Source organism: Sminthopsis crassicaudata, chromosome 4, assembly GCF_048593235.1.
Source record: "Sminthopsis crassicaudata isolate SCR6 chromosome 4, ASM4859323v1, whole genome shotgun sequence".
Taxonomy (NCBI): domain Eukaryota; kingdom Metazoa; phylum Chordata; class Mammalia; order Dasyuromorphia; family Dasyuridae; genus Sminthopsis; species Sminthopsis crassicaudata.
Window position 1 is genome coordinate 322,214,646 of NC_133620.1, and position 12,585 is coordinate 322,227,230.

Consider the following 12,585-nt stretch of genomic DNA (forward strand, 5'->3'; position numbering starts at 1 on the left):
CTCCAAGTGGAATTAATTGCTTCTGAAAGTAGATTCACAGAGGCTGGATCTTAGGGTCATAGATTTAGATCTAGAAGGGAACCTCAGAGGCCACTGATTCCAACCCCCTAATTCCACAAGTGAGGAAGTGAATCCCAAAGGAAGAGAAAAGGTTTGTCGGGGTTATTTTCACAGTGAGTTACTAACAGAACTGCTTTCTCTACATTCTCAGTATATATACTATAGTGCGTATGTACCAAGTCAAAATATCTGCTTCCTTCTCAGGAATGAAAAACTTGTTTTTACAAGTTCCTGCTGGATAGCAGCCAAGTTTATAAAACTTGGAAGTCTGCTCTGAGGGCTTTGGCTAATCACTCTTCATTCCTGTTGATTCTCTAAGGATCAAGCTAAATGCGTTCTCAGAAGCATGGGCCAGTGGAGGGGGGGGATCAGTCCTGGAACCAGGAAGGCCTGCCTTCAAGTCTTGTTTTTGACATATACTGACCAAAGACCGGTCATTTACCTGACAGTGAGTGACTCAGGTGACTGGAAGAGTACAAAGGGTCTGAATCAGCATTTACCTTCAATCTTGGTATCTTTGCTCACTATTCAAAGTACAGTGACCTATTAGTATCAAATGGTCAGTTACCTCTGTGAAGATCAGGCGTTAAGACTTCAACTTCAGTGTATTCCACATCCACATTCAAATGGTCAGGCTCTGTCATGAAGAAATCATAACACTATATTAGACGGCACCCATCTCCAAGGAATTCAAACTTCTCTATATATTCTTAAAGTAATCCTAATTCTTAAGATAGAGGCAAGATGCAGGGTAAATTTAATGGCCTTCAAACATTCAAAACCTAGAATTGGAAGCAATGGATTATAGGGAAGCTAATTCTGACAATATAAAGGAAATAGCAGAATGATTGGCCTCTGGTCCGTTGAGTGCTCTGGTGAATGTCAGATTACTGCTTTGTGTGTGTTACTAGAGATGAGATTACTGCTTTGGGCAGAGTTTGGATTAGATGGCCTCTGAAAACCCTTAAGAGTTTATGACTATAGTGGTCTTATTTTAATGAGTTATGGGGCTCATGGAGGTAGCAAGCAACTCTATACTCATCAAGTTGTAGAATTCAATTGTAGATCACATAGTAAGTCAATAAATAGCAGGAATAGGTTTAGAACCCATGCTTATGTGTAATGTTCTCTATTCGGTTTTCCTGGGAGTCTCTGGGGGTAGCTTTCATTTCAGTTCAGTAATCACCATAAGAATAGCCAGGGGTTAAAGACTAAATCCTTTATTATCTCCTTCTTGGGGCTGGGCAGCTTTCTGGAGAACCTTTCAGAGTGTTGGTCTCAGTGGAGAAATGCAGGAGGAGAGCCTGCCATCAGGAGCCTGACCGAAAATGGAATGAATCTCTCTCTCCTTGGTTCAGAGAGCTTTGTCTTCTCTGCCTCTGAATGTGGCTGAGTTTATGGGAGCTTATATGCTCTCTTATTGTAGGTGTGAATCTTGTAGAACTATATTAAGTACTAAGGACTTATACTGAACTAGAGAACCGGTAAGCACCATGCTAAACAAACATTGTCTCCATCAATTCTACTGACTTAACACCTTATAAGAATCCTTGTTTCAGAGTTCTGGCCCATAACACTAATGGACTCTGGTGTTCTGCTCCCTAAATATATAAGATCAAATGATCTTCTCTCCATCAGAGAGTACCTGTGAGCAAATACCTACAGTATATATATATATAACACATATATAATGTGTGTATATGTACATACATGTAGATATATTTCTACACACATATATATAATCTATAACCCATTTGATCTTATAGAGAGAGAGAATGTTTCATACATATATATGTATATATACACATACATACACACATATACACATATATATATAGTTATACAGTATATTTCCTATTTCCTTCTTTTGATCACTTTACAAATGAGGGACAAACAGCTTAAGTGATTTGCTAGTTCAAGGCCAGATTTGAACTCCTAATATATATATATATATATATATATATATATATATGTGTGTGTGTGTGTGTATATGTGTGTGTGTGTGTGTGTGTGTGTGTGTGTGTAATATAAGATCAAATGGGCTATATGTGTGTATATATATATACATATATATTCATATATATATACATATGAATAAATTTGATATTGATTATATAAAATTATATATGAAATATATCTATATGTATATCATTAATATTATGTTGTTTTATATATAGAGGTACATATATATTATGCCATAATGTATATAACCCATTTGACCTTAAATATATGTGTGTCATATGTATGTGTGTATATATATATATATATATGTATAAATGTATATTACATTTTTACACACATATACATACATACAGACAAACGTGTATGTATTTTTTAATTCCATGGAATAAGAGTTTTAAAGGATTTTGTATCAGAAAGGGGAAAAGAATGATTGAGCACCAGGGAATATCAGTCAAATCTTATCTTCAATGTCTGGATTAAGATTGTCTATCCAGAACCAAATCAGTTTCAATAGAGCAGTAATGAATTGAACCAGCTAAATCCAGCAAAAGAACTCTGGGAGATGACTATGAACCACTACATAGAATTCCCAATCCCTCTAATTTTTGTCCAGCTGCATTTTTTTATTCCCTTCACAGGCTAATTATACACTGTTTCAAGTCCGATTCTTTTTGTACAGTAAAATAACTGTTTGGACATATATATATATATATATATATATATATGTATATATATATATATATATATATATATATGTTGTATTTAATTTATACTTTAATATATTTAACATTTATTGGTCAACCTGCTATCTTGGGGAGGGGGTGGGGGGAAGGAGGGGAAAAATTGGAACAAAAGGTTTGGCAATTGTCAATGCTGTAAAATTACCCATGCATATATCTGGTAAATAAAAACTATAATTTAAAAAAAAAGACTGTCTAAACATTTCATGAATTTTCCAAACACAAAAGGTTGGATAATAAACCAAGAGCATAAAATTCTGTGAAAGGCAATCTCCCTTGCCCTGATAAAATGAATGAAACTGCCCAGAAGTTTTTTTTATTAAATCTGGTCAGATTTATTATATTTCCCTTTCTTCATAAATATGAAGTCCACAAATACTCTTCAGGGGAAAAAATACCAGACTAACATACTGAAAAACTTTATTTTAAAAACTTCATTTAGTTAACCTATTAGCTATCAGAAAATATCCTTCTGGTTTCATTGAAGGATTAGGATGTTATATTTTCAAACAATGTGATATTTTGCCACAGATATCAAAAGACTTTTTAAAAAAATCATCATTTATATCCTCTAGTTTCTCTGCCATCCCAAGATTGGAAGGAAATCTAAAAATGTATTTAGTCTATCTGCTTATTTCCGGGCATAATGTCTTTCCTGTTATCTTGGGCAAATGAAAAAGAATACAATTTTTAAAGATTCTACAAAAAGAACATTATGCAATTTCTCTCTTGAAAGAATCCTTTAATATCTCTAGGCTTCAGCATTCTCATCTGCAAAATGTATGGGCTGACCTCCTAGACAGAAAGACGCCATAGGCAAATGTAGAATAATACATATATTTTTGGATATGACTTATGTGGCAATTTGTTTTGTCTGCATGTATTTGTTATATGGGCTTTGTTTTTACAGTGGGGATTGGGGAAAGGAAGATAGGAAGTAGAGAAAGTAAATGTTCATTGAAAAAACAGAAAAAAGTTTTTTGCTTTTTTAAAAAGTTGGGTGGACTATATTATTTATCTACATGGTATTGTTTTATAGAGGGACATAAGGGATTTTGAGTATTTGTTAGATAGTATTTGTTGTGTCAAAACAAAATGTATCATATTTTTTTTGAGATTTATAAGATCACTCTAGTAATAATAGTCTTTGGTTGAATGATCCATGCTTAGAATTTAAGATAGAGACTACCAAGAAATCTTAGTTTGAATATGTTGGATCCAGAAAGAGCCTCAGAGCTCTTCCAAACTTCTCATTTATAGATGAGAGATGAGGAAAATGAGACATGTCTAACCTATTTTATTCCTTCTGGTACCTAAGTTAATTCCCTCTTCAGGAGAAAAATTTGGCTATATTTTGCATAAAGATCAATCAATAAACATTTATTAAGTGTCCATTATGTTCCATTCACTATGAAAAAGAAGCAAAAGGCAGTCTCTGCTCTCAAGGAGCTTACAACTGAATGGAGGAAACAAGAAGCAAATAATTTATACAAAGCTAGCTATATATAGGATAAATAGGAAATAATTAACAGAAAGAAGGCACTAGAATTAAGAGGGTTGGAAAAGGCTTCCTGTAGAAGATCAGATTTTAGATGTGATTTAAAGAAAGCCAGGGAAGTCAGTAGGTTAAGGCAAAGGAAAATATTCCAACAATGATGGAAGCTAGAGAAAATACCCAGAGCCTAGAGATGGAGTTCTTGTTTGTGGGAAAAAGAGAGGAAAAGAATAGATTTTTTTACATGTAAGAAAAATGAAGCATAATCATTGCCCGAAGTAAGAAAATAACATGGGAGTCCTGATCAAGTTTTTCTCTTTTGTCATATATGAATAAATGTTTCTTATGCTCTAGACAAAATCAGGAATATTATATTAATTACCTTTATGTTCATTTGCTGATTTCATTGTATGGTTTCCAATATCATCATTGTATCCTAGTTCAAAAATCAATTACAATTTAATTAGTATTCATGGCAAGGGAAATTTGATTTTATATCAACATCTTGATGAGAAATGAAAGAGTTGTGTTTTTTCCCCATTTAGTTCAGTTAAATTGAAAACAACATGACATACTAATACAAACAAACCATTTAACATAAAACCTCTTGCTCTAGAAGAACCATCTAAATTTAGAGTTGGAAGAGACCTCTGGGGTCATGTAATCTAACATCCTCATTTTAAAAAAAGAAAAAAAAAAGGAAACAGAGGTCTAAAGAGGCTAAATGACTTGCTTTGTCTAACTAGTTGTCCATTGGACACTGAGAACTGCATGGTCCTGTAGGCACTCAAATTTAACGTGTTCCATTTTGAACCCTTTTTTCAAAATGGAACCTGATATCTTTCTTCACGAAAATTCATTCTTCTGAACTTCCTTATTTCTACCGAGGATGTTACAATCTTCCTATTCATCCAGGCTCTAAAACTTGCCATTATCCTGCTCCACCCGGCACCTGCAGTCAGTTGCCAGAACTTATTAGTTCACCCTGTGGATCTTGTGTCCTTCCCCCTTCTCTGCATTCACACAGCTGCCCTCCTCCTCTGGATTCTCTCAACTTCTCTCTTAGACCATTGCAGTGGCCCAATGATTAGTGTCCCTGACTCAAGTATCTCCCTCCTCTTCGCAGTTCATCCACCACACCAGAGGCTCCCAATAAGAAAATATTTACTAAACGCCTACCATAGGCAAGCAGTATGCTAGGTACTGGGACAAAGAATGAAAAATATTACTACTTTCAAGAACATTAAGTATATCTCTAAGTATATTCAGAAAAATTATTTTAATTTTTTATTCAGAAAAATTATGAAGAGAATATAAACATAAAAAAGATCAAAACCAAACTCTTTAATCTTTCATCATTTAAAATACTTTACAATGTGGCTCCAAACTACCTTTGGAGACTTACTATCCATTATTCTTCTAATGGACAAACTTCTCTATATTCCACCTTCACATGCTTTAGAAAGTCTGTGCTCATAAATGGAATATACCCTCTCTTCATCTCAGCCTCTTAGAATTTTTATTTTATGTATAATTAAATATGATACAGCTATTTCCCTGGATACAATGGAAGCTTTTGGAGGCCAAGAACTATTTCATATCTTTCTCTGTATTCTCAGCATCTCATATAGTTCTTGGCATCATAGTTAGGGTACTTAATAAATACTTGAGGTTTGAAAATGAATTGTTATTTCATCTCCCACCTCCAAATCTTTGCATGGAGTATTCCTCATGCTTCCCTTCTTCTATCTCTTGGAAATCCTGCCTCTCATCAAGACTCACTTTAACTGCTATCTCTTTCAAGAGGTTTTGTTCTAAGTCCCCTTTATATTATTTCATGTAATTTTGTATATAGTTTATATTTATTTAGTGTTAAGTATATTACATCTAGGGCAGCGAGGTGATGCAGTGAATAGAATGCCATGCCTGGAGTCAGGGTCTGAGTTCAAATCTGGTCTCAGATACTTACTAGCTTTGTGACCCTGGGCAAGTCATTTTATCCTGTCTGCCTCTGTTTCTTTATCTGTAAAATGAGCTAGAGAAAGAAATGGCAAACCACTCCAATACCTCTGCCACAGAATGGGAATCACAAAGATTTGGACATGATGGAAATGACAGAAAAACAACAAAGTAAGTTGTATTATTTCCCTCCACCTCCAACTCTAGGATAAAGCTCCTTGAGGCCAGACTTTTGCTTCTGAATTTATATTCCTGGTATAGTAACTGGCATATTGTAAACATTTAGTAAATTCTGATTGATAAGGTTTGAACTTGGCTTCTCTCCAAATCATCTCATCACATAGCTTTTCATAGTCCATCAGCCAGAAATATTTTCTCTTATGTATTACTAACTTTAATCATAAGTCTTCATTGTGAAGGATGATTCAATTTGTGACTTAGAATTCTAATAGAGGAAAGAGAGAAGCATGGCAAAAATCTAGCCAGTTAGGAAGGGGAAACTTTGAGTACAGTAGGATAGAAAAGTGCTGGACTTAAATATTCAGAAGACATGCTTAAAGAAAGCATACTTTGTTAGGAAGGAAAGCCAAGATACCATACCAGAGTGACTGTTAGCTTCCATATTGGGATCAGATTGCATCTTCTCAGTGTTGGAATTCAGTGGTGGTCCTGGCCTTAAAATTAAATTTAAAAGACAAAAAAGAAAAGCATATGAGGCTTTTGATACCAGCAAAGTCCACAAAATGTGATTCAGGAGATAGTTTCAGGTAGACCAGAAGAATTTTCTCATGTGGAAGAAAAATTTTCCATCTAATGTAGAAAACGGACTTTTAAAAACCCAAAATACTGCGACATGCTAAAAGATTTGAGCTCTTCCTATGCATGTGTCCAAGAGAACTAAAGATCAAACACCAGAAAACAGTGAAAAACTTTTGGAATCTACTTCCTCTCCCTCATCCCCAGTCCTTACATCTTAAAATTCTATTCTTCCTTCAAGGTCTAATTCAAATTCCACATGTTCTGAGAAGCTTTCCTTGACATCCCTTGTCAAAAAGGATCTCTTCCTCTTATGAACTCACATCACGATGGCACCTTGTTTATATGTCTTCAGGTCATCATATTTTAATCTGTATTTTGGTAGTTCTCATATATCAGTTGGCATTCTAGGGATTTTAGGAATAACTGTGTCCAACTCATCTTGCATTTCCCACAGCAACTAGCACAGCATCTTGCACACAGTAAGCATTTAATTAATGCTTGTGGAATTACTTCATGGATCAGTTTCCTCTTTGTATTTCTATTTCCCAGGATATTCATTTTTCTTGAGTAAATTGTTCTGCCTGGATATGATCCAGATTAACCATGAGTAAATGAAAATATCTTTGAATTTCTGCAGCTATGTTTGAATTTTATTTCTTTTAATAGGGACTCAATTTCTGTCATGCTTTCCTATATTAATAACTGTCCATGAGCAGTGTTTCATATAAGAATCATTAACTTATCAGCACCAGATTATAAGGTCCCAGAGTGCAGAGGCCCTATTTTAGAGACTGGACCTATAATTTCACTGAACTCCCAGGTGAGGAAACTCACTCTTCCAATGCAAGTTAGCACTTTCTCTGCAGCTTTTAGTCTTATAGCTTATAGATTATAGGCCTAGAACATCAAGAAGTGACTTGCCCAGCATCATGAAACCAATATGTGTCAGAGATGGAACCTGAAATCACAACTTTCGGGCTCAAGGCCAGCTCTCCATCCACTAAGATATGCTGCTTCATGAACTTGCTAATTGTCAGAATACCTGATAAGTATAAGATCCTGTGCTAGATGTTCAAGGGATTACATAAAAATATCTTTTACACAGTAGATATTTAATAAATGTTTGTTGAATTGCAGTGACTCAGTTTTTTTTCCTAAAGGGAGCAGGAGTTCAAGAGTTCCCCTAAAGATCCCAAAGACCCTATCAGGGAGTCTGCATAGTGAAAAGCCCTTTACATTTTTTAGTTTTAAGCAAAAATAATAAACTATTCCCTCTCTAACTTCACTTCATAAGTCAATATCAACCCATTTACCAAAGTAAACAAACTGACCTGGACATCTCCACTGGCATCTGTTTTGCTTTGAAGGGAAAAGAAAAAGTATGTTAAAAAAAATTTTGCATCCTAAATACAATTAATAATAGATCATTTACACAGTGCTTTGAAATTTGCAAAGTTGTTTATATAAAATTTCATTTGAAACTCTAAACTTTATAAGTTGACTTCAAGGGTGGAAAAGGGATTGTTCTGAGAAAAGAAGAAAGGGGAGGTAAAATGGGATAAATTGAAACTCTCAACAGCCATATAAGGCAAATGCTGTCATTATAACCACTTTACAGATGAGGACAATGAGATTGAGAGTAAGTAATTGCCTTGATAGTAATATATTGTATCTAAATCATTTTTGACTGGCTGTGAAGACAACAACAATATCAAAGGATGAGGAAATTTAGTACTCGTATATTTCAAAAAAAAGTAAAAAAAAAAAAATGAACAAGAAAACCCCTGTCATCCTTTTGGCCATTTATGAAGGAGCTACAAGAAAGCTCTGTCTCATTTTCAGATGAAGAAATTAAAGCCATTTCTAGTCATATGAAAAAATGCTATAAATCACTACCAATTAGAGAAATGCAAATTAAGACATTTCTGATATACCACTACACACCTCTCAGATTGGCTAAGATGACAAGAAAAGATAATGATAAATGTTGGCGAGGATGTGGGAACACTAATATATTGTTGGTGGAGTTGTGAATTAATCCAAGCATTCTGGAGAACAATTTGGAACTATATCTATAGTGCTATCAAACTGTGTATCTCCTTTAATCTAGCAGTGTCTCTACTGTATCTGTACCCCAAAGAGGTCATAAAAAAAGGGGAAAGGACCCATGTGTGCAAAAATGTTTGTAACAGCCCTTTTTATTGTGGTAAGGAACTGGAAGCTGATTGGATGCCCATCAATTGGAGAATGGCTGAATAAGTTATGATATATATAATGGAATGTTATTGTTCTATAAGAAACAATCAGCAGGATGATTTCAGGGAGCCCTGGAGAAACTGACACGAAATGATGCTGAGTAAAATGAGCAAGACCAGGAGATCGTTTTACACGACAATAAGAAGATTATGTGATGAGTAACTATGATAGATTTGGCTCTTTTCAACAATGAGATGATTCAGGCCAATTCCGATAGATTTATAATGGAGAGAGCCATCTGCATTCAGAAAGAGGACTATGGGAAATGAATGTAGATCACAACATAGTGTTTTCACCACTTTTGTTGTTGTTTGCTCATTTTTTTAACCTGATTTTTTTGGGGGGCAGCAATAAATATGGAAACATGTTTAGAAGAATTGCAAATGTTTAACTATATTAGATTATTTGGTGTCTAGAGGAAAGGGATGGGGAGAAGGGAGGGAGAAAAAAAATGGAATACAAAATTTTATAAGGGCAAATGTTGAAAACTATCTTCGCATGTATTTTGAAAATGAAAAGCTATTATTATTTTTTTCCTTTAAATTTTTTTTTATTTATAGCATATGCAAGGGTAATTTTTTTCTAACATTGACCCTTGTAAAACCTTTTGTTTCAAATTTTCCCCTCCTTTCCCCTACCGCCCTCCCTTAGCTGGCAGGTAGTCCAATATATGGTAAATATGTTGAAATACATGTTAAATTCAATATATGAATACATATTTATAATTATCTTGCTGCACAAGAAAAATCAGATCAAGATTCACAGTTCCACCAATAATGTATTAGGGTCCCAGTTTTCCCACATCCCCTCCAACATTTGTCATTTTCTATGAACTATATTCATTGTTTTTATTAAATTATATTAAAATTATATAAAAATTAAAATAATATTATTATTTAAAATTTTCAAAAAGAAAATTGTCTCATAAGAGGAAGAAATCAAGCTTCCAAAAAAACTGAATTTATCTTCTCTACTGGAATAGCACAATCATGCAGATTCTAATCCAAGGAATCTATCAGCCCATCCAAGGTACCATTGCTCACTATAAGATCCAAATTTTTTTTTAAATAGAGGTCATCTCTGCATAATTTCAGGAATAAATTGAATCTAAATCCTTGCTCTCAACTTTAGACTTATATAGGCTAAATCCAGGGCCAACCTTTGGCAACATTCTGAAATTAAAACTTTTTTTCCCCCATCATCCTTGTGACACCTCTCCCTCCCAAGTATCCTCACACTGTTCCCATCTGCCCATATCCGACCATTGTGGCTACTTATGTTGTTTACCCATCCCTCTCTAACATAGCTCAGATCCTCAGGATCCTCACCTAGTCACACAATACTCAATTGAAAATGACCTGTTCAGATATCCTCAATGTCCCTTCTTTCAGAATCTTGCTGACTGACTAAAATGATAGGTTAATCAGTTAGGATATCAGCAAAAAATAATTCTGTATATTTTTGTATTTGTATAATTGTATTTTAACAGGTCTTTCTTCCAAAGAATTGGCTTATAAATACATCATGTATTCTAACAGCTCAAAGGAGAAATAATTGTGATGAAGTACAGAGGTAGAAATCGCCTTCTTTCTGAAATTATACTACCCCTACCTTATCAATAGGGACAACCCTCACCAAGTCTAAGGGAATGGCTTGGCTAGTTTAAACCCAGGTAAAATTCAGAACTGAGAAACTAATTTCCTGTTTCTTTTCAAATAGATTTGTAACCTTATACTAAAAATTCTTTCTATTTTCCAATCAAGAAAAAATTATCTTTAATTTCATCTGGAAAATATCTCTATTCTTATAAGTATAGGATCTAACCACTAACCCAGACTAAATTCACAGAAGCCCAGATCTGTTCTAATTCTTTTCATTTAAAAAAAAATAATTGAAGAAATTGAGGCTCAGAAAGAGGAAATGGTCCCCAAAGGACACATAAAATGAGATTAACATCCAGATCTTCTGAATCTCAGACTATTGGCTATTCAAGCCACACACTAAGAATTACAATCAGCATAGCATCATCCAACCTACAAACGAGCAAAGTAAACAAACAAATAAATGAATAAAATAAAGGACATACTACTAAAACATGGTAGGGAAATACAGACCTTCTGACTCCAAAGTTCTCTTTCTACTATCCCATGCTGCAAGAACATCATGAAATACTCTGTTCAGCTCCCATCATATGCATTACACAAGAGTATAATTACCAAGACCCCTGAGAAGTGGAACCCTTTGTTTATAATATAAATCTACCACTACAGGGACAACTAGATGGCACAGTGGAAAGAGTGCTGAGCCTAAAGTAAGGAAGATTTATCTTCCTGAGTTCAAATCTGGACTCAGACACTTACTAGCTGTGTGATCCTGGGCAAGTCACTTAATCTCATTTGCCTCAGTTTCCTCATCTGCAAAATGAGCCAGAGAAGGAAATGGTGAACCATTCTAGTATCTTTGCTAGAAAAACCCAAAGTGGGTTCATAAAGAGTTAGATATAACTGAAAGTGACTGAACAAATAACTTCATTGAGCTTAGTTAACTTCTTTTCAAGAGTAAATCATGAATGAAAAAATAAGGACATACTACTCACCCTTTGCTTTCTTAAGAAAGTACCATCTGGCCACAAGAACCAATGCAATGATTATGGCAGCAATGATGAAAACTGCAATAAGACCTTTCATCCATGAAGCAAGAGTGACTGAAAATGAAATCATTAATAACTCATACTTTTATAATGCTTGAAAGTTTGTAAAAATTTACATTTACATTCATTTGAAGCTCACAACACTCTGGGTGAAATACTATTATTACCACAACCTAGCCCCTTCCTATATTTCTAGACTTCTTACATCTCACTCCCAATATTGTGGTCTTCAGTCCATCTCTTGGCTCCAGGCATTTTTCTCTGGCTGTCTTCCAAAGTCTGGAACACACTCTCTCTTCATTCTGCCTACTGAACTACCTGGTTTCTCTTAAGTCCCAACAAAAATTTCTCCTTTTACTGGAAGCCTTCCTCCTTCCCAACCCCCTCAATTCTAGTACATTCCCTCTATTAATTATTTCCTATTAATCTAGTATATAACATATTTTGTATGCATTTATTTCCATGTTGTTTTCCCCCATAGATTGTATGGTGATTCAAAGCAATTCCAATAGACTTAGGATGGAAAGTGTCATCTATTCCTAGAAAGAGAACTATGGAGATTGAATGTGGATCTCAGTATATAGTATTTTCATCTTTTTGCGGTTTTTTTTTTTGTTTGTTTGTTTGCTTGTTTTTTTCTCATTTTTTCTCCTTTAATCTGATTTTTCTTTAAAATAATGAATATGGAAATGTTTTTAGAAGAA

General features: G+C 34.5%; 1 protein-coding gene across 8 annotated transcripts in view; it reads right to left on the bottom strand.

Annotated features, from left to right (window-relative positions):
- Nucleotides 1–12,585, bottom strand: part of PECAM1 (platelet and endothelial cell adhesion molecule 1) — a 111,004-nt gene that overhangs the window by 48,693 nt on the left and 49,726 nt on the right. For all 8 annotated transcript variants that reach the window (XR_012481119.1, XM_074260522.1, XM_074260527.1 and 5 more), the window contains 5 exons: nt 11,828–11,935; nt 8,307–8,334; nt 6,817–6,890; nt 4,640–4,693; nt 629–697 (listed from right to left, as the gene is read on the bottom strand). Coding sequence is in view for 7 of the 8 variants with exons in the window: in XM_074260522.1 (XP_074116623.1) it covers nt 629–697; nt 4,640–4,693; nt 6,817–6,890; nt 8,307–8,334; nt 11,828–11,935 (333 nt within the window). In the remaining variant the exon portion in view is untranslated. The remainder of the gene's footprint in view (nt 1–628; nt 698–4,639; nt 4,694–6,816; nt 6,891–8,306; nt 8,335–11,827; nt 11,936–12,585) is intronic.